At 37.1% G+C, this 24,153-nt stretch overlaps 1 protein-coding gene across 1 annotated transcript in view; it reads right to left on the bottom strand.

The window, feature by feature from the left end:
- NETO1 (neuropilin and tolloid like 1) overlaps positions 1-24,153 on the bottom strand; it is a 106,787-nt gene that overhangs the window by 5,373 nt on the left and 77,261 nt on the right. The window contains exon 8 of the mRNA XM_045886305.3: positions 2,344-2,457. Coding sequence (XP_045742261.2) covers positions 2,344-2,457 — 114 coding nt within the window. The remainder of the gene's footprint in view (positions 1-2,343; positions 2,458-24,153) is intronic.

Below are 24,153 nucleotides of genomic sequence, written 5' to 3'. Positions count from 1 at the left end.
TCAAGTCCCACATCGGGCTCCCTGCTCTGCAGGGGGTCTGCTTCTCCCTCTGCCCTCTTCCTCTCGTGCTCTCTGTCTCTCATTCTCTCCCTCTCAAATAAATAAATAAAAATAAAAAAAATCTTTAAAAAAAAATAAGAAAAATACATGGGACATAGAGGGGAAAAGAAGTAAAGTGGCACATGTAAATCCAACTATACATCAATATCAGCATCAAATATGAGTGGATTAAACAATCCGATGAAAAGGCAAATATTTTCAGACTGGATCAAAAAATAAGATCCAACTATATACTGTCTACAGAAGACATACTCTATATTCAAAGATATAGATGGACCGAAAGCAAATGGATAGAAAAAGACTGAACAAACTGTATTTAGAAGAAAGCCGGAGTGGATGTACTAAAATTAGACAAAATAAAGCAAAAAGTTATTAAAAATAAGAAGATAGCTTTATAATGATCAAAAAGAGGGCCAAGCCATCAGAAAAATACAATCTTAAACATATATGGACCTAACAACTAAGCTCAAAAATACATAAAATGAAAATTTACAGAAGTGAAGAAAGAGGCAGAAAATTCAACCATAACAGTTGGAGAATTCAAGAGGTACTTTCAAAAAATAGATAAAACACGGTAGAAAATGAGAACAGAAACAGAAGACTTGAACAATGCTGTAAAACCTACATCTCTAGAACAATCCACCTAACAATGGCAACAAGCATTCTTTTCAAGGGCACATAGGGCATTTTTTAGGATACACCATATGTTAGTCCATAGAACTAACTCCAATAAACTGCAGGCAGAACTTGTTACATTGCACTTCACCTTGTTGCACTTCACAGATACTGTGTTTTTTAACAATTGAAGGTTTGTGGCAACCCTGCATGGAGCAAGTCTATCAGCACCCTTTTTCCAACAGCATTTGCTCACTTTGTGTCTCTGTGTCACATTTTGATAATTCTTGCAATATTCCAAATTCTTTCATTATTAATATATTTGTTATGGTGATCTGTGACCAGAGATTTTGACTTGATGAAAGGGTTCGTGGTGGTTAGCACTTTTAGCAATATTTTTTAAGTAAGCTATATGGTACATTGCTTCTAAGGACATACTGTATCACACCCTTAACAGATGCCAGTATAGTGTAAAAAACTTTTAGATCTGCTAGGAAACCAAAAAATTCATTTGACTCACTTTATTGTGATATTAGCTTTATTTTGGTGGTCTGGAATTAAACCCACAGTGAAATGAGCCTGTCACAACGATTGAAATGGTAAAGGTGTGTTCCCCTCTCAAAAGAGAATGAATTTGAATCAAAACAGTGGTCTTGCCATCTGGAGAAGATAAACATGGAAGCTCATAAAGCATATCCATTCACATTCTCTTCACTCCTCTCTTATGCCAAATGGTCCTTATATGTGGGAACAAATCCCATTGGGCAAATAAAGCTTATGACTACCAATCATTAACAGTGCCGATTTAAGATTCTACTACACAAATTACTTAATCTCCAATCCATTCAGAAGTGGTTCCTTGAATAATCACCTACTCCCACCAACAAACTAATCAAGGCTGCATATGCCTTTCTCCTTGACCATGAACCATGGCTACTGGGTCAATGCCTCTTGGCTTCTAGCCACAGAAGACATTTTAATAGACAATACTGGACTTCAAGCATGAAAGAGTTAATTGCCTGTTCCTTTCCCTTTGCGAATCAGTTAATATTGAATCTGAATAAAAGAATATGCTTGGCATTTTTCAACTTAACTAAAATATGCAACATTCATAACCAAGCCACGGATTGCTATCTACATAAACAAACCTTTGTGTCCAGGCTAGAGAAGGGAGCTGGGGCATTGGAAGCTATTTTCATTGGAAATGAAGAAAAGCATTTTGGTAGCAAAACTGAAGTCAAGTTAAGTGGCTGGAAGTGGCTGGAAGTACCTGAAAACACAAATGTTCCTTCAATGCACTTTCCCTCTAGAGTATGTGCATACAGTCCAATGAAGACAGACTGGAATAAATGAGCGGTGCAGGCATCAGGTCTGATAGGAAAAACACTGCACTAAAAGCTTCATTTCCTCTCCATGGCTCTGCAGGCTCTAATAAGATGTCTTTAATGAGCATTCAAGTGTTAAAGATTCTCTACTATACATTAATGAGTAAGGAAACTTCTGGCAAAAGCAAAGAAAGACATTTACACATGGATTACAAAATATACAAGAGGTTCTACAAAGCCCATATACATGTCAATTCTTCAGTCTGTCTGACACATCTCCACATTATAATAAACCTCTTCCCACTCTACAAGCAGAGGACTTTTACAAATTTTTGATCATTACCTTTACAATGATTCTCGTCCCAAGGATACACACAGTTCTGGAGTCCATTGCAGACTAGTGTATTGTTAATACACATGTTACTATGGCAGAAGAATGTATTGCCTTCACAGGGAGCTAAAAATAAGAAGAAAAGGAAAACGAAGAAAAAAGTTAGACCTGATATTCAGTAGTAAATCACTCATATTACAAATCTAAAAACAAAAAGATTAGTTTTCCATCAAATTGAGATAAATGACCCAACATTCCGTTCTCAGAAGTGTTGCCATTGTGGTAATTATTTCTTGTGTTCCTAACAGAGCTGGCACTTCTCTAGACGTGCTCAGTTTATAAAACTGGCACAGGAGGATTTCCATCATAAAAATGAAGTACATTATCTATATGGGTTCTTTTTTTTTTTTTTTTTTTTTGACTTCGTGCATTCATTTAACAAAAACTAAGTGCCTACCACATGCACAACATTATGCTTTACACTGAAATTCTGTCTGTACAAATATAGTTGTACTGTGCAAAAAGTCTTAAGTAAATTAACATTAAAATAATTTTATAAAGCATGGGCTTACAAAATACTAATGAAGAAAGTATATATTAAACAAATCCCTATAGTATTATTTAAGCATATGAACAAAACAAAGAATGTCATGGAAATTCAGAACAAGGGAAAATTAATCCTGAACAACATAAGAAAAATATATATTATTCTCATCAACATTTAACATATACATGGTGATGAAATTAGCCCACTTTTCATGTGTTTCACATGTCCTAGTAACTTTAGGTATGGTGGTCCATGATCTCCAGATTAGGATGTACATTCAGGGCACTGGGAGGAAAAGTAAGAACCCACGGAGGTATCCAATACATAGATATGAGAAATAGTGAAGAGTTTAGTATAGCAAAATGTAACGTTAGATATGACTTCAATATTAGGAAAATACATTTCTTTCATTATCAGAGTAATAGGATGTTTAGAATAATCACTCTAGAGTAATACTGCATTACTCATGATCGTTTATAGATCACGCTTTAAAGCTAACTTTTGTTTTTACCTTCATAATGATCTCACCTATCTTAGAAAATATGATTTTAGTGTTTCATTTATTTTTCTCAACAATAGTTCTAAAACCCTTTTAAGGATAGCATTCTAGAAAAACATATTCAATACAAAACACATCACTTACAGTGGTGAGTTAATCGATCAGTAAAGAATTATTAATGATCAGTACTATCTAAATGCCAGTCATGTTGTAATGACTTTTTCACCTTCACAACTATATATCATGGGTATTTTAAAAAGTTACCTTCTTTAAATGTATTTGCTATATTAACCAAAATTTCAGGCAGATAATTTGCATAAGGCAACTTAGTATATTTTAACACGCCTAGAGAAATCCTAACAACAGTAACAACAACAAAACAAAACAAAAACACTCAAGTCTTGAAAATAAAAAATTTTAAAAAAATTAAAAAAAAGATACAGCTAACTCAAGCAAAGTGATTCCTGCTGGCTCTCCACAGCCCTCCCTCCACCCTCCCCACCTCTCCCCACCCCCCTACCCCCCCCGCCCCCCCATCCCCCACTTCCCAGAAGAACAGTTCCTTCTTCCCTTGGCTTGGTTTGCCTTTAGGTCCCTGGCTAAAGATTTAAAAATATGCGGTGGTCATTTTGGAAAAAAAAACACATATTGTAGATTAGAAAATATGCAGTAGTCATTTTGAAAAGAAAGTATCATGCTTAACATGGGCTAGTGACTTGTTAAGCATCATATAAGCCTTTTAAAATGTAAAATTTAATGATCTGCTATATGATTGCAAAATTCTGCTCTTTAGTAAGGAAAGAACTTTAAATTTCTGTAGTCAACCATAATGGCTTTTGCAGAACCGATATGGTCTGTTAAGCAGATAATGAATGTTGTCAAAATGTGTACACAGAACAAGAAGGAGTTTTCTGCACATGGAATAGCTGCAAAATGCCTTAGTAAAAAAACATAAAAAATATGTTTGCCCTAATAGATTGTGGTGGTTCTGAAAACACAGTTATTCATCAAGTCAAAAATACCTTTACGAGAGCATAAATATTTATTGCCCTTCCAGAATGAGTTGGAAAAATTGCTATAATTACTATTAAATAGGATGGGTTAGTTTTGAAATTTTAAGTATATAAATAAAAATGATATCACATTCTGTAATTGAGTGAAATGCAAGAGAATATTGGTAAGAGCACTGAAACTTGAATTCTGAATTCTCCAAATGGGATTTTGTTTCTAGTTCTACTGCTTAGTAGTTGTGAATGGGTCTTATAAACTACAAATCAGTGTGCCGGTATCAGCTATGGTTAAATATTGGTGGTCTGACTGGTATCGTAACAGGTAATCAGGACTGTCAAGAAATCACATTCCTGACACACTTCTTTACATCAACTGATCAGGCAAATGTGCCAGTTAATCAGCTCACTTTTAAAAATTATTATTATTCCAGGTATTATTCCATCTTTTTCTTCTTACTTTTGCCAGAATTTACAGAATTGCTATGCAAATGATAAAAATAAATAAGCAAATCTTGCAATGGCTAAGAAAAAAATGTATAACAACTTATATTGGGTTCTGAATGTTCTTGCTCTTGTATGTCTGAATATTTCTCTCATGTAAATGCAGATAGGCAATGGTTCATTAAAGATTCTTATTTCTATCTCCTGCTGAAAAGATAAAATGGCACCTTCCTGCCTCCCAAAGCAAGCTACATTATTAGCATGTTTCAAGGATGTCTGGACACATTCTACAGACCGACATTATTTCCCGTGACCCTCAGCACATTCCAGATATCTGTGGCTCAGAGGCCAAATATGTTCCTCCCCTCTCTCTGTCTTGCAATATCCATTCTCCACTCTGCTACCCAAATCGTATCAGCACTGTACTATCTGTGCAGTTTTGAAATATTATTCCAAGCTACCAAGAAATTTATCTTTTTCTTAAATCCTATTATACTTATAATTTTAAGAAGAGCTTAGCACTTAGCATATGCTTATCATCTTTCCCCACATGTTCTTTGAGTCTAAGGGCATGCCTCCGAAAAATGTCCATTTTTAATCTCTTATATGGTTTAACATTTCTAGGCTTATAGTAAATATTCAACAGATACTTTTAATTGATTACTGTCCCTGAGCAAAAGGTTAACTCTGGGGGTGCCTGGGTGGTTCAGTTGATTAAGTCTGACTCTTGATTTGGGCTCAGGTCATGATCTTGGGGTCATGGGATTGAGCCCCGTGTCAGCCTCCATGCTCAGCATGGAGTCTGCTTGTCCCTCTCCCTCTGCTCCTCCCCCTGCTCTCTCTCTCTCTCTCTCAAATACATAAATAAAATCTTAAAAAAAATAAAACAGGTTAACTCTGGCCAGGGTGCATACCTGAGTATCCCAGAAAGCAGAAAACTAACAAGTATGTTTATTAGTGGAGAGCTAACCTTTAGTGCCATGGTCTTCAGGTACAATCCAATTTGTGATATTCTCAGAAACTACACCTCAGCACCATTTCCTTGGCTCTCTTACTATGGCAGAGAAAGACCCATTCCACCAGTTTGTGGAGGACTTGTTCTACTTAGAAATTCAATGTGCATTGTCAAAAGCTCTTGCCTCTTAAAAACCAGCCTCCTTATTTCCTAAAACTAGCTGGAAGAAACTCAAGTTAAGGGTAAGATTTACTCACAGTAACATGGCGGTCAAAGATGCAATACTCACAGTTCAGAGTATCTCACACGCAAAATTCCCAACATCAAGAGTCTACTTATTTCTGGAAGAAGGTTTTCTGTTGCTATCAGAAGAGCAAATATAGCTTCATATTGACTTTTTAAAAACTAACTATATAGAAGAAACTATTTCCATGGCTTTTTTGTCTCTGAACTGTTTTTTGTTTTTTGGTTTTTTTGAGAGAGAGGGAGAGAAAGAGAGACAGGGAGAGAATTGAGACAATCTTAAGCAGACTCCCCACTGAGCGCTGAGCCTGATGCGGGACTCGACCTCACAACCCTGAGATCATGAGCTGAGCCAAAATCAAGAGTCAGATACTTAACTGGCTGAGCCACCCAGGCACCCCATCTCTGAACTATTTGCAAGTGTATTGAATTATCATGAGTGCGGCTATTGCAACCTCGCTTCGGTGGAAGGGCTTACTGAACATCACCATTTTATTATTTAGACACAATGATAAGTATTTCTGTTTAAGAAAAACACAGTAACTGAATGTAGTGAAATATTCTAGTCAGTCAAAAGAATGTCATGTGCGCAAACACAGCATTGCTCTTGATTTAAATCATTCAGGTAACAGAAAATGGATATTCTAACACCTCAAAATGGGTTTCACCTCACTGTTCCCTCCTCCTCCTGCACCAAAACATACCCTTTTGGGCAAAGCATTATTTTTTTTTTTTGGCTATGTAAGAGACTGCACGTTAGAATGAAGCTCAGTGTGTGTTTCTCCAGACACTTCATCCTGGGATGGCAGAGTCCTGACGACCCTGCTGTGGGCAGAGCTGGGTCTCAGCTGCGAGGAGTGGTAATCCCTAAGGATAGATGGCTCCTTCCATGAACACCTACTCAGTTATCACATCTCTAAAATGGGAATAAGGATCATACTTACCTAAGTGACTTCATAATGCCGAGAACTGAGGAGAGTGCCAGCCTGGGGATGCAAGCATTATAGCTGAATCGTAAGCTGTTCCAGAAGGCGGGCATTGCATGGGGGCCGTGGATCCAAAATGCTTGAGACTGAAACCCGGATCCATCCCTTCCAGGCTGTGCAAACTTGAGCCAATGTTCCTTAAAATCTCCCAGTTTCAGTTACATATATTTAAGGGGGGCTAATCTTGACTACCACATACGGATGTGGCAAGTAAAGGTGATCAATCTTTAAAAACTGTAACCGATATTGTCCGACGGTATAGGATAGACACATGTTAGCTGGTTTTGAATTATGATAATTACCCAAAACTAAATAAATAAATACAACTTATAATATTAAGGAGATAGAGAATATGAAAGTTAAGCGACATAATATTAAATTTCCTGATCGGTGAAGTGAGGACGGTCATTCACAGATCTCTCGTCAACACAAGATGAGCATGCAGACCTAAACGAATGATTCCATACATAATAGCATGCGATAAACGGTGTCTAAAAAGACAAGTTAGACACAGAAGTATTTACTCTTTTGTGTAACGAATAGCACAGCTGTTCTGCAGCTAGTACAGCTTTGTAAGAGAAATTATTAAATGGGTTTCAGCACATAGATGTATAGCTTATACATCTATCATATCTTGGGGTAATATTTAAAATATCTAACAATCAGCTCATGGGAACCGACCCGGGGGAGCGGATGGATGCTGACCACCCTGCCTCACCGGGCACTCTGCCACAGCGGTGAGCACCAACTCTGTGACACCCCGGTTTACAGCCACTTGTGAGACGTTGGAAAATAAAGGAACGTATCATGAGACACCTTTTTCTCAAAAATGTCTGAGGAATATTTATCTGGGGAATAGAATATGTAGTGTCCCTCGCATATTTTTCTCCAAGCTGTTATTTCCTACAACACCCATCATTCATTTCACAGAAATCCAATCCCAAGTGTTAAGCAGACAACCCCCTTCTAGGAGTCACAAAGAGATTTCAAGTTATTTCGAATATTACCTGAGGGAGCATCATGCCAGGTAATACCAGTAATTAACCTCGCAAGACTTGCAGAAATTAAGGTGTTTATCCCTTTTCTCTCTTGAAAGTAATTATATGAATTTAGTGGTATATTTAAATATGAAAACAAAGTCACCCATACACCAGAGGCTTGAAGCTCCAAGCTCTTTAATTCTATGTTGTTGTAGTATTTACGTATAAAAAGGAAAAAAAAAAAGTAAGTCTGTAACCGGTCTCCATTTTTATAGCCAACTACACACCGTTCTAAGTTATGTTCAGGACTTCCCTGAAACTGAGACTTCCTAAGTTATTTTAATATCTTGGGGAGTAATTTCTTTGCTCTACCCATGCCTAGTGTAAAATACTACTGAAGTTCAATTCTGAAAAAGAAACAGAAATTAGATTTTATGCATGTTAAAGATAATGGCAAGTACAGATCTTAACAAGTGCTTGAACTACTTTACAGAAGGAAGGTTTAGATGTATAAGATAGTTATGATATTCCTTGATTCATAGGATAACAAGACCATCAAGATAATGTGCATTTTCTAACACCAAATTGGAAAGAGAGATTCAGGTCCCATCCTGGAAAGCCAAGACAAGCAAGTATAGAGAATAGATCTTGGTGTTTCGGCTCCAGTATGAAATCCAGGAGTTTTTTTCCTAAAGTTTTTAGTGATCCCATAAATTGAGTCTTGGACAAAAGTGGCAACATTGTCCTACAACTGTAGTAACAACGTTTTTGGAACAGAGAAACACGACACACAGATGCAGATTTTGAGAGTATTGACGAGTACTTTAAGTCCAGCTTTAAAATTTCCACTTAAGGGGCGCCTGGGTGGCTCAGTTGGTTAAGCGACTGCCTTCAGCTCAGGTCATGATCCTGGAGTCCCGGGATCGAGTCCCATATCGGGCTCCTTGCTCAGCAGGGGGTCTGCTTCTCCCTCTGACCCTCCCCCCTCTCATGTGCTTTCTCTTTCTCATTCTCTCTCTCTCAAATAAATAAATAAAAAATAAAATTAAAAAAAAATTCCACTTAAAATATCTTAGGTGAACATTTATCCAAATATTTCATGATAAATTCTTTGGAAACATGAAGTTTAATGTAACATTTTGCTCTAGCAAGGAAGAAATGTATTGTGGATTAGTAAGACATTAGCTTTTGGTAAACCCTTTCTTATTCACAGAAATCAGGGACCGCGAAGCCTGTTTAACTTTGTTTAATCCAGATGCTCCGATTTTATTAGTTTACCACTTGATAGACAAACAAAAACAAAAGCAAAAGCAAAATCTTGAGAAGTCTTGCCCCAGTGTTCAAATATTATAGTGACAGAATTCTTATTTCTAAATTATAGTGACGGAATAGAGAACAGCATGGGAAATTACTAAAGTATAAAGATGGATGAGACATGAGGATACAGATTATTTTAAATTATAAAGCCTCACACATAAATATACATATGGAAGATTTTACTGGAAATACTACACCAAAATGTGGGCAATGACTATTTCTAGGATATTCACAAGTTATATTTAGCTTTTATTGAGAAATGTTCCATATGAACATATACACATAAGAATATGTATACATACACTTGTGTATATATACATACACACAGTTATTTATTTATTTTTTTTGTAATTGGGAAGCATCTTTTAATTTTTCATGAAAAAAAATACCAAATAGTATTTTTAAAAATCTATTTTCTCTTTCATATTTTAACCAGTAAAATAATAGTCTTCACATAACATTTATACCTTACTATATTTGAAGTTACATAATTAGTGAATTTAGTATTTCACTGAATTCCTTGCTTTCTCTGGGGTTGTTTTGAAATCCTCTTGTTCCCACTCTTACCACTAGGTGGCAAGCATGCACCATATTTCCTGAAATGGCATTTACTCTATCGCGATGTTTAAATCCTACATGTATCTGTGACAAACAACACTGATTTTTAAGAAATAAAAATTTCAGTAGAAAGACAACCAAAATAATTTTGGGCATATTTGAATTAGGTAAGGGAGGACATGAGAAAGAAGGGCAGTCACTGGAACTAACACTCAACATAATTCTAACACTCAACATAGAGTTTTATTTAAAATTTTAAGAAAGAATCATAATATGTATACACTCTAAAATTAAAGGTCTAATCATGAATGTTTCATCAATTTTCAGTATTGTGCCACATGTTCATAAATATTGTTCCGCTTCTGTAATTAAATTTCTTAATTTATAATAACTTTGTTTAATGCTAAAGTTACTAATGCTCCTTCTCACTATTGGGGTCATTTCTTCTCAATGGCTTTCTTTTTATTTTTATTATTTTTTCTCTTTTTCAGTTGTTTTTAAATTCCAGTATAGTTAACATACAGTATCATATTAGTTTCTTTTGTACAATATAGTGATTCGACGATTCTATACAGGACTCCATGCTCATGATGATAAGTGTTGTCTTCATCCCCTTCACCTATTTCACCCATCCCCCACCCGCCTCCCCTCCCATTTGTTCTCTGTAGTTAAGAGTCTGTTTTTTGGTCTGTCTCTTTTTTCTTTATTCTTTTGTTTCTTAAATTCCACAGATGAATGAAATCATATGGTATTTGTCTTTCTCTGACTGACTTACGCCCCTTAGCATAATACTCTCTAGATCCATCCATGTGGTTGCCAACGGCAAGATTTCATTCTTTTAATGGCTGAGTAATATTCCATTGTATACACACCACATCTTCTTTATCCATTCATCTATTGAGGGACACTTGGGCTGATTCCATAATTTGGCTATTGTAAATAATGCTGCAGTAAACATAAGGGCGCACATCTTTTCAAATTAGTGTTTTCATTTGACTGCATTCTTTTTAAATTCAGAAATTCACTGAATGCTACCCTCAGGAAATATTAAAACAGAAATTAAAACTGGCAGATTTCTCTCTGAAACATTGATATTTCAAATACTCGTGCTTTATGGTTAATAAAACTATCATTAGTAGGTTAGTTCCAAGCCAAAGAACATGATGCTTCACCAGAAACAGAAGTGATGCTTGATGCTATTTTCCTTTTAATAACTCTACCATCTAAGTAACAGCTCAGATGCTCCTATACACCTCTCGACCCAAATCTCATCCTCTCCACGCACATTCTCCTGCTTCTTGCCTGCCTCAGATTCCTCAAAGCTCTTTGATGTGAAGTGTGTCAAAAGCCCACCTCCTCTGTGCTGGCACACACGCGTGCACACGCGCGCACACGCACACACGCACACGCACGCACACACCCACATCACTGGGTCTTCTGCTTCTGCTAATCCTTATTCCTCATGAGTTCTCCAGTCTGAAGTTGGAGTGCAAATGGTCACAGAAATGCGTGGAGCCGCAGAGGATGAGGGCGTAGCTTGGAGTACACTCACATGTCCTTGCTTCCATTTTTGAATTCAGCTTTTATCAGCCTTGAAGACACTGATTTATTAAAACTTTCTGACACTCAAGATGCTCTAGAGCCTATCGCTTTCTTTGCCTGGGAGATGGAAATAAAGCTTAAATTTATCATAAATATGTAAATGTGATACATATCCACATTATATATTTAAAGTAATGAATTCATACTAAAGAGCAAGATCTAGCATACTTGGAAACTCAATTACTTTTATTTAATAATAATTTTAATCAATTTAGATGACAGAGAAGATTTTCCCTCTGCCTCTCAGAACCCTATAGTCAAGTCTCCAGGGCCATCACCAGAGGTCCCTTCTCTTCTCTATCCACAGCCTTCCCCTAGGGGATCCCAGCAGACTCAAAGCCTCTGACACTCTTATTTTCTCCTGGGCTCACCCTTCTAGCTCTGACTCCCATCTGAGGTCCAGCTTTATACCATACTATTAAATTCCTACATAACATCTCCACTTGGGATTCTAAGTACCATCTCAAAAGGAACATGGCTGGATAGGCTTACGGAAGAATGAAGGGGGGGAAATTGGAGGGGGAGACGAACCATGAGAGACTATGGACTCTGAGGAACAACCTGAGGGTTCTAGAGGGGAAGGGGGTGGGGGGATGGGTTAGCCTGGTGATGGGTATTAAAGAGGGCACGTATTGAATGGAGCACTGGGTGTTAGACGCAAACAATGAATCATGGAACACTACGTCAAAAACTAATGATGTAATTAATGTATGGTGATCAACATAACATAATAATAAAAAAAATAATTAAAAAAAGAAAGAAACATCTGTCACCTTAATCCTCTTTAACTGCCCCTCCCCCACCCCATTCTTCCCCTCACACCTTCTTGACATTAATAAGGGACAGGACTATCCCCATCCCCTTGGCTGTTAACATTGAAGGGTTGGGGTCATTCTTGAGTCCTTTCTCCTTCAAAACCCACATCCCAAAGGCCTTTAGCTGTGTCAGGCCTATCTATCATCTATCTATCATCTATCTATCATCTATCTATCTATCTATCTACCATCAATCTACCTACCAAGTTCTTGTTGTGATCTCAGTTGGTACAAGGGGCTCACTACCATCTGTCACCAACTGCTCTTCTATAAGCAGATCTGCGAACACAGCAGCCTGAGGAAACTTGGTCATTTAAAACTATAAATCAGACCATGGTTCACCCATTTCAAACACTCCAAAACCTTACTTAAAAAGTTAGATTAAATCCCAAAGTCCTTAGTACCCCTTCTGCTCCTCCAAAATCTCGACCCAGCTGCCTCTTGGACTCCAGCGTCACCCACCATGATCACGGGGCACCCAGATTCACACCCTTCTCCACCATGTTACCCAATATTGTTGTTTTTCCACAATACTTATGAGGACTTGAGCTTATCTTCTTTAATTAACTTATCTGTACATCTTTTTCCTCCTCTTATAAAAATGTAAAGCAAGGCAGTTGCCTTGTTCACTGCTTTATCACTTGGGCTTTGAATAACACATGTCATTTTGGAGATGCTTAATAACTGTTGATGGACAGATATCAGAACAAAAATTTTTCAACAGTAAGATGGATATGGAGTGCCAACTTCCCATTAAATTCTGACAATTATTTTAATTTCTAAGAAAGAGCTAAACTTTTCTTAATGAACTAAAGGGAAGAAAATATCTAAAACATCAGAGATATCAATTATGAGTAAGCATCTGAGTAAGAATTCAAAAACTGGATTCAGAAGTGTATAGCTTGCTGCTAAATACCATTTTTAATCATGATATTCTAATTACAGAAAAATAAAATGTAAAAAAAAATTAAATATATTTGGTCATCAGAATTATCCCCAAAACAAATGTTCTGTTTTTCCCTAAAATAAATGGAAAAATTTCCCCTGCTACCATACTTTAAACTTAAAAGGGCCCTCAGGCTATGCAGTTAAGGAAAATGACATTTTATTTGAAACATGCTGACCAGATTTCAGGCCAGAAATAGATTTGTCCTTCTTCTCTTCATCTCCTTTATCATCTTCATATATTTTTTTGAGAGATCAATATCTGCCTCCAAGACTCCATGTTCCAATGTGACTTAGTTATCTGTCAAAATATCCAGTATTATTAAGATACAGTTTAATCTCTCTTTTTTAAATACAAGAAAATCTCTTCACAGATTTCAGTTTAATCCCACTCCCATTTATTAGATTCCCCCAATCTTTCTGCCAGAATCACGTATTGCCATGACTCCAAAAAGACATTATATTAGAAAAGAAAAGCATCTTCATGAGAAAATTATATTCCCTAGAGGCCATTTCTTTCCTCACATAGGACAGGAGCCACCTCATGATCTTATCCATTTTGTTTGATTCTAAGAATGAGCATACATTTTTATACTACAATTACATCCGCCTTGGGTCAGCTCCATGATGATTTATTCATCATCTGTAATTAGACAGGACTGCAATGACCGTAAGGAGGATATTATAGTTCTTTGGGGTCTGTACTCTGATTATTATTAGTATTTGGACATGTGTCTCAGGCTTTATTTTCATGACTGATGTACCCATGTCTGCAACAGTTGGTTGGACACACTGTTCTGTTAAAGTTACTCTACTTGGTTTCATTGTCGAATATGCCAAGTCCCAAAAGTGGGAACGGAAGTAAAGAAAGATTAGAGTGGAGAAAACAGGGACCACCATAACCTCGAGTTTGTGATTCTCCTAGTTCAAAGTCTAACAATTTAGAATAATAGTTTTCTGTCTGCATACAACAACTATATACAGTCTATTTTCAGTGGTAGACATAAACTACCGTAGCTGTAAAGCCAAAATCAAAGAAATCAATATATGTTATCCCCAAGGATCCTACCAAAAATTACAAGGAATTTACTGCCTTTGTTCTTGTCCACAGGCTCCCTGGCAGACTGACAACTTAACAAAAGACAACGTTGATCTAAAAAGTTCAATGAAAATTCTGCAAAATTTTCTAAGTAGCTCAACAAATACACATAGAAACTAACATTATTTAAATATTTTAGTCTTTAAAAAATCACTCAAGGAAATTGCTTTTAAATTTTAATTATTCCACTGACCTGTATATCTATGTGCATACTTTTTAAAAACATAATTTGAGTTAAATGACCAAGTCAATAATAAATGTCCATCAATAATTAACTTCAAATATTGAAATATTTCTGATAGTTGTTTTCTTTATGCTCCAGTTGGACTCAACCACATGCTTAAAAAGAAGGAGGGGTTCCTGGCAGACTATACAATTTTATATTATAATCCCTTGCTCAAAGTCCTCATTACATTTGCAAGTAAGAAACTACTGACTATGAAAATTTCAGTATGTTATTATTCCATTAATCGACAGGATAGTCGTCACCATTTGCTCTGTTCTGAACACATATTTAAAACTCACAGCTGCTCTATAATGCCTCCTTCATTTTCTGGAAAAGAAATTGAGGCTTAAAGTCAAGGTGTTACAGGTAAGAAAGGAGCAGAATTAATTGACTGCCACCAAATGGGTATCCTGTTTCGATTTTTTTCACAACAAAAAACTGTTTTTTCAGATGATTTGTAATTTTGTTTTGCAAAATGTTTAACATTAATTTTACAGTTCTAAACACATATATACTTGCCAAAATTACATATTTATGATACATTCCCTTTTTGTATTTTTTCTATAGTAATAAAAATATTTAATTTTTAAATAATTTCATTATATAGAAGAATATTTACTCAGTAGTAGGACATAAAAGGGACACATGTTTAGATACACCATTACCACTTGGCATCGTGTACCTTTGGTCTTCAAGTCGAATAAATTATTTTTTTCATAATTTCAGATGAAGAGCACATCAGTTTACTAAAAACAAATCAAATAAAAACAAAATAGGAACATCAAGTCTACTGTGGTAAGATGAATAATGGATCCCAAAAATGCCCACATCCTAAACCCCAGAACTTGTGAGTGTTGCTTTATATGCAAAAGAGATTTTGCAGATGTGATTAAGGACTTCAAAATGTGGAGATTATTCTGGATTATCCAGACAGGGCCGATGAAATCACAGGTGTCTTTACAGAGGGAGGGAGGAGCTCCAAGGGACAGAGCATGCTATAACAAGGAAGCAAAGAGAGATGAGAGGTTACCTTGCTGGCCTTGAAGGAGAAGGAGCCAAAACCCACACAATGGGAGGGACACAGCTCTAGAAGCTGGGACAGGTGAGGGAATGCTCTCTTCACTATGGCCTCCCAAGAGCGCGGCCTTGTTGACACCATGGTTTCAGCCCAGATAAATCTATTTTGAATAATAGATTTGTATTGTTTTAAGCACTAAATTTGTGGTAATCTGTTACAGGAGCAATAGAAATGAAGTTAATACACCCATTTACACCTAGTAGCTCACTTCTTAGGGTAATCAGAACACGATCCACCAGCCCCTGTAGATGTACGTATGGCCACACAACATTGCAACAGGGTCAGGGAAGTTCAGAAATGGGAAAAGCGAAGAATGAGATCTCTGACGTGGAAGGGCAATGGTTTTCAACCAGGACACGCTGCAACTCCTGAATCCTGATTTGTGAAATGGATCAAAAGCAACATTTTCTAACTACTTACAAACATTTCAAACATTAGCACAAACTCAAAGATTTACTCACGTCACCCAGCAGAGGAAGGACTACATGACCTCTAGTGCTCTAAAGATATTACAAAAATGTAGGCTTACCCATCAGCATCTGTTATGCCATATACAAGCCATCAGGTGAGAGGGACTTGGAGGTTAAAAAGTAGAGAAATTCTAGTGTAGATCATGGTAATTATCTAATCTAAAAGAACAGGTCATTAGATAGTGATCTGTCCTCACCTGTTGGTATAATTACTACCCCCCAAAAAAACTCTTGTCAGTTATCACTTCCTGACATTGTAGATGTGTCTTGATTTTCTCCATACAGAAAATAATGTAAATATGGGGCACCTGGGTGACTCAGTTGGTTAAGTGTCCAACTCTTGATCTCAGCTCAGGTCTTGATCTTGGGGTTGTGAGTTCAAACCCCACATTGGGCTCCACGTTGGGTGTGGAGCCTACTTAAAATTTATATATAACATATATACTCTTGTTTTCTTGGATTTAATAAATCCCTTCAGAAAGTCATACCAAAGTCACATCAAAGTTATATTTATTGCTTTAAAAAATGTTTACCAAAAAAAACTGTTCATTGTAGAAAAATCATAAAACATTAACAATCAAAAAACCTCATCACCTAAATATGATCACTATTACTATCTTAATTGCATTGTGTTCTACACACATGCATTGTATATATAATAGATACTCTAAACATTTATCACACATGTTGACAAATGTATGCTTGTACTGTGTTTTGTTTGCTACTTGCTTTTAAAATTTTGTTTTTTCACATAGCTCAATGTTAGTATCAGTCTAACACAAATCATCTTAAGAGTGAAAAGAATATATGTATGTTCCAAGAACCATTTAATCATTAACTTAAGCAAGTTTCATTTTTTTAAAAGACTCTAAACATACCTGCCAGTAATATATATATTCTTAGGTTAATTTTTTAGATCAACAGGAGAGACCTTATTTTTTAAAGTTTTTATTTTTTTATTATTTTTTAAAGATTTTACTTATTTATTTGAGATCTCTCAAATTAATCAAATAATCTCAAGCAAGAGAGAGAGAGAGAGAGAGCATGCAAGTGGAGAGAGGAGTGGAGGGGGAGGGAGAGGAAGGAGAGGAAAGAATATCAAGCTGACTCTGCACTGAGCATGGAGCCTGTCATGGGGCTCAATCCCAGGACCCTGAGATCATGACCTGAGCCAAAATGAAGAGTCAGATGCTTAGCCAACTGAGCCACCCAGGTTCACCTTTTTTTAAATTTTGTAAACCTACTTGAGAATTTTGGTAGATACTGCTAAATTGCCCTTCAGAAAACATCCTCTTTTTTACCAGCATACATATATTCTCATTTTACTACACCACCTCCCAAACTGGGTATTTTATTATTGCTATTTTTTTAAGCAATTTGATAGATGAAAATTAGGTCTTTTTCTTATCGAAATTTACATCTTTGTTCACTAATACAGATAGGTGCGTGTTTCCTGTACCAACAGTCCATTTATCCTCCTCTGGGAATTAATTTTCACCTTATTTGCCCCATTTTCTTATGGTATGCTTACATAACTTTCTCTAAATCATCTTACACAATCTTTATTCCTTATCAGTTAAGAATATTTACCCACTGCCTGTTGTCTCTGTGGCCAATTGCTCAACTCAGCTTTTCCTTTTTTAATTTTAATTATGTTTTTTTAATAATACGTACCTTAAATTTTGTATATTTATATATACGATATGTTCCCTTATCTGTAAATGTGTTATGTCTGCTTTAGGAAGACATGCCAAAGTAGGACACATATACAGCAATTTTCCCAGCCTATTTCGTGTATTATTGATCTTTCAATCTATGCCATCTGGTATTGATTCAGCTGTAGGACAGATATAACTAAATATTTCCTATATTAATAAAGTAGTCTTAAACTTTTAAAAACACACTAAGTCATAAGAGTGAGGCATGGAGATCTCTACCAGGAAACACATCACTTTACATTTTAGTCTGTGTCATAATTGGTAACACTGCTTCCTGTAACAAATACCACTTTTTCTCCTTGCATGAAAAACACGTAAATACAATGCCTTTCAATCTTACCATTTACCCCAAACTTGTAAATGTGTTTGGCCTTGCTTTTCCTAGAGAGGAAATTAAATATTACTGTTGTGAGTTTGATCATCATCAATATTTTCTGGTGTATAATCTCAGAGTGCTACTGAACTTGGTGCATTTTACATTCATAATTAAATATCTATATACTTTTCCCCCCTTAGGGTCCACCAAATTTAGTTTATGGAGGTCCTATGACAAGCGTACTTGTATATTGCAAAACTGGGAATGTGCACTATCGAGGACAGAATGTAAATTGTGTATGCAAGAGGCAGACGGCACACCAAAGTAGGCTCCAGACAAGAAAGGATAATAAAACTGAACTGTGAAATCTGATCGCTGTGGCAGAGGAGTAAAGATCCTACTAATCTAAACATGCTGGAGAGAGAGCAAAAATCCCCTATGAGAAACGAACCAGGTGTTTTAGAATACAGTGTCTCAGTGGATAATTTACTAAAGAAACTGAGGACGTACATGGTGAGAGTGTGGCGCAGAGGACCAGATATAAATGCACATTTTCTGAAGTGAGTAACACGCTGGAGTTTAGTTTGAGTGAGTGTGGTGGCCCTGGACCCTTCATCTTTGTGCCTCGGTGCTCACGTGCTTGTGGAAGGAATAAAAGTACAAAGGAAAGAATACAAGTAAGTATCAAAATGAAAACTCTGATGACTAGGTTAATAACATAGTAGTGGTGACTCAACTTTTAGGGTCAAGCTGATGTTGGAGTGATTATTTTTTATATGTTTCCTACCATTCTACTTTGCCACAGCACAACTACCAAATCTAGCAACAGAGATGAACAGTTAATAAACACTAATGTATTAGTTAATATATGCAAGTAACATGTAGATGGACATCTGGACTATGTATTGCACTCAGAAGTGCACATCATTACAACAGGAAGGTGTTTTGGTTTTCTATTGATGAGTAACAAATTACTACAAACTTACTGGCTTCAAACAACACCCACTTGTATCTCAGTTATGTGAGTCAGAAGTTCGGGTTGAACGGGTTCTCTCCTCAGGGTCTCACAAGGCCAACATCAAGGAGGCAGGTGGACTGGGGCTCATCTGGAGCATGCGGGTCCCTTTCGAGCACATTCAGGTTGTTGGTAGAACTCAGTCTCTGGGATTGTAGGACTGAGGCTCCTCCTTTCTTCCTGGTTCTCAACCGGGCAACATTCTCAGCTCCCAAAGCCCACCCACCATGCTCAGCCACCTGGTCTTCTCTACAACAGGTCAGCATGCTTCTTTAAGGCTGTAGGAGTATTTGTTACAGCTTAGAATGCCTCTAACTTCTTCCATCCCTGACCTTCCACCTTCTTTTAAAAGGGCTTAAAGACTATTACCAATATTCTTTTATGTATAGTCAAACCCACTAGGATAGTCTCCCTTTTGATTAATTCAGAACCAACTGATTAGGGACTGTAACTACTTATGCAAAATACTTGTTGCCACAAAATATATAGAGAGAGATAACATGACATCACAAAATATAACATGACATCCCATGATACAGATCCTGCACACAAGGGGAGGCGTATTTACAAGGCCTGTACAGCAGGAGGTGGAAATATTGGAGTCATCACAAAATTCTGCCCATCACAGCCCACCCACTGACCCCCAGTGCTCCACTTTCTTCATGGATGCAAAATAGATTCTCCCTTTCTGATACTCCCAGGAGTATCATTGCAATGCAGCACCAAAGTCCCAAAACCTCACATCCAAACCATCTAAATGTGGTGCAGAAGAGGCTCCTGGGGGCTGTCCTTGAACTGCAGCCCCAGCGTCCGTTTCCCCTCCACCCATGGACCCAGGGATCCAAAGAGACAAGCCACCTACCCCAGCACTCCAGCACACAGTGGTGGGAGAGGCAGAGCATAATGGACATAGAGATTCTGGTTGGAAAAAGGGAGAATGGAGAGTAAATAGTAATAGTTTTAAAGTTCAACAGGATAAATGCTGGATTTCTCTGGACTATGTCTGCAGTTCTAGGAAAAGCCCTCTGCTGGTGTGAGCTTCAACTTCCAGGCTCTTGGTGCTGCTCTTGGAGTGATTCTTCCTTTCTTCGAAAGGTGACACACGTTTGCAGTTGAATAATTTTATCCGATGGCTTCCTGCCACAAGAATTTTGGGGTTCTGATGGTATCTTCCCATTGGTACTCCACCCCTTTCAGTCCAAACTGGAAGTGTTTCTGCTAAAATGATTTCCTCAAGAACCCTGTGGCCCTTGCTTGAAATTCACTGGGTTTTACCCTCGGACAAATGCTTACCCAAACTGTCTCAGAGACAATCCTGTGTCTCTCCTTGTCTCCTGCTGAGGTGGCTGAGGGTCATGGCCCTTGTCCTCCTGGATGCCGTTTTGTTTGACCGGAAGATCCATGAGGCACACCTTTCACCTCTGGAAGTTGTTGGTAGCAGAAATAACTTCCTTGTAGTCGTATGACTGAGGTTCCCATTTTCTTGCGAGTTGTTGGCCAGGGATGCACTGAGCTCCCTGAGTCTGCCCCTCTAACAGGCAGGCAGTTCACAACATACCCGTCTGCATTCTTCCTGCAGGTCAGCAGTTCATGCTTCACCTTATTTCAGAGAGCTCACCTGATTACTCAGGTCTGCCCAAGATAATCTCCCTTTTGGTGAACTCTAAGTCAATTGATTAAGAGCCTTATTTCCATCTGCAAAATAACTTTTGCCACAGAATACAACTGAATCACTGAATGATATCCCAAGGTATTCACGGGTTCTGCCTACCTCAAAGGGAAAGGGATGTGAGCAGCTTCTACACCAAGAGGTGGGACTCTTTTGGTTCATCTCAAAATTCTGCCTTCCACAGAATGCTTCAACTCAATTTTCCTTCTAATTTAGATGCTATTGTATGTATGTATTCATTGTAAATAAATCTATAGTTTATAACTGATATAGTCTTTGCCACAAATTAATACAAAATTAAATTTCTCATTTTAGCAAATTATTGTAAACAACATGCTACAACCTTAAAATGGATGGTTTGTTTTTCACCCCTTTTTACGTGTCTGGTTTTTTTTTCAAAGATTTTTTTTTTTTTTTTATTTGTCAGAGAGAGAGAGAGAGCCCAAGCAGGGGGAGCTGCAGGCAGAGGGAGAAGCAGGCTCCCCGCTGAGCAAGGAGCCCGATGCGGGACTTGATCCCAGGACCCCAGGATCATGACCTGAGCCAAAGGCAGCCATTTAACCAAACTGAGCCGCCCAGGCATCCCTTTATGTGTCTGTTTTTAACATAAATATGCTATTCGTTAAATAAGTATTAAGTGATTAAGATTTTATTGTGCAAAACCTCTAAATGAAAGAAGAGCAGCTAAAGACAGAATTTCAGAAGTCAAAACTAGATATTACTTATTTATTCATCCATTCTAGTTTTTGCAAATGTATGTCACACAGAAAAAGCTCAAAAAGTTTGGCAGGCAGCTCAATTTGAACACATTTCACTAATATTTCCATTATGTATATTATACAGTTCCATCATAATTGGTTACGAATTTTCATATATTAAGTATGTTTAATATTGAAATTATACTAACTATAATCAAATTTCTAAAAAATTGAGTGATTCTTTAGAGCAAAATCAATGACTTATAAAAAGTGATTCAGGGGCTCCTGGTGGCACAGTCAGTTAAGCAACCGACTCTTGATTTCAGCTCAGGTCATGATCTCATAGTCGTGGAATCGAGCCCCACATCAGGCTCCATGTTCAGCAGGGAGTCTGCTTGAGATTCTCTCTCTCCTCTCCCTCTACATATTCTTTCCCTTTTCTGTAATTTATTCAGATACATATGCAAAAATATGATGATTTGAAAATATATTTCTATTTGCTTCCATTGGTCTCCAGATGAGTTTCATGTACTGTATGATCATAGCATGTTCATGTACTGTGTGATCATAGCATGTTCGTATAACATGTAGACATAAGGTGCAACAGATAGGACAGAAGGATCAAATTTCAGTTTGTAAAGCATATAAACCCGTGCTGACATATCTGAGCTATATGAGTGATGTATAAGTGCTACCTATTGTTATCACCATCTTTATCATCATCGCCTTTAGAAAATGGGAACTCTGTCCATTCCTTACAAGTGACAAAGTTATCCACAAGAGAACTTAGGAGCTTAGAAGTCTGGTCTTTAATCCTTGCCACAGTAGTGTTCAATCACTAAGCATGGAGTTGAGGGTGTGCAGGGAAATTCAGTTAACTTCCTGGATCTTTTCTTATTCTGTTTCAATTCTCAAAATGTTTGGGACTGAAATAGATGGTCCCTAAGCTGTCCTTTAACACCTAAAAATATGACAAACATAAAGCAGAATCAGACCTATAAATACAAAGAATAAATGGATAGGGAGGGGGTGGGGGCTGGGCAAAATGGGCGAAGAGGGTGGGAGATACAGGTTTCCAGTTATGGAATGAATACATCACGGAATAAGGGGCACAGCATAAGGAATATAGTCAGTGATACTATAACAGGGATGTAATGGGACAGATGGCAGCTGCACTTGTGAACAAAGCATCATGGGTAAGCTTATCAAATCACTAAGTTGTACACCTGAAACTAATGTAACATTGGGTGTCAATTTTACTCAAAAATTACATCATATGGTCCCAATACAAGACCTTTTGATAGCTGTTAGAATATTATTGAATATGCTATAAGCACTTCTCAACACTGGGCTGGGGATATTACCTAATAAATGTTGAGAACCAAGAAAAATATCAAGGAACCAAAAAAAACAGCAAGGTGGTTCCTTCTTACTTGAGTAAGACAAAGCTGGTCATTGATTTTACACTTCTAATCTTTACTCCATATGTGTGTGGGTGTGTATTGAGTAAGATTAGAGAAATATACATTAAATATGAATATTATATACGTATTATATAATTATATTATACATAAACTACATATACATATATTATATATATATATATGTATTTTAAAGATTTTATTTATTTATTTGACAGAGAGAGACAAAGCGAGAGAAGAAACACAAGGCGGGGGAGTGGGAGAGGGAGAAGCAGACTTCTCGCTGAGCAGGGAGCCCGATGTGGGGCTCAATCCCAGGACCCTGGGATCACGACCCGAGCCGAAGGCAGATGCTTAACAACGAAGCCACCCAGGTGCCCCAGTATATAATATATATTATATAAACTTTATAGCTATCATCATCAAGAAAAACAAAAATGTAATGAAAAATACTCTCTTAGCCACCAGTATCGAATAAAACAATACCATTTGGGGAACTTGAAACTCCCTAAATAGAATTCCTTTATTTCTTCATTAAGAGCCCTTAAAATGACATAACCACTCATTTCTGAGTAGTAGCACTGATTGAAGTTCAGTTCTTGTTGTTTTGGAATTATCATCTCATATCTGGGATACTTTGATTTCAATACAGAAAGACTTAGTCCATCCCCACATACTTCATCACACAATGACTTTGATTTTATGCATAGATAATGGTAGATTCCACCCAGTTTTAGCTCCCCCCAAAAGCAAGAAAAAGCAGAATGTCAAAAAGCTACATAGGCAACATGACATAGCAGATAAATTTGTTCTAATTGAAGCTTATTGTAAAATTTATGAGATAATCACAGAGAACGTTATAGTAATACTTATCATTGAAATGAGAGTGATAATCCATCTCATTCCGCAGGAACATAAAGGATGGGGGTGATTTCCTCCTACGGAGGAAGAATGCCATGTTTTTTTCTGAATTCAACATTGAAAAGTCCACCCACTTGAAGGACTTCTAGAGATCCTTTATGTATATGCATGAAAACTCTATCTTTTAGCTCAGATAGAAATATTTCTAATGGCATTTGCACAGTATGATATAATTCACCATTTCTTGCATAAGCAGAATTTTAAAAAGACTCATAGAGCACTGGGTATTATACGCAAACAATGAATCATGGAATACTACCTCAATAACTAATGATATAATGTATGGTGATTAA

The sequence above is a fragment of the Mirounga angustirostris genome, unplaced genomic scaffold, assembly GCF_029215605.1.
Source record: "Mirounga angustirostris isolate CCGP_5_RB_7025 unplaced genomic scaffold, mMirAng1.0.hap1 SCAF_14, whole genome shotgun sequence".
Lineage (NCBI taxonomy): Eukaryota > Metazoa > Chordata > Mammalia > Carnivora > Phocidae > Mirounga > Mirounga angustirostris.
Note: the sequence above shows the minus strand (reverse complement) of the source record. Positions and strands in the feature narration are given on the sequence as shown.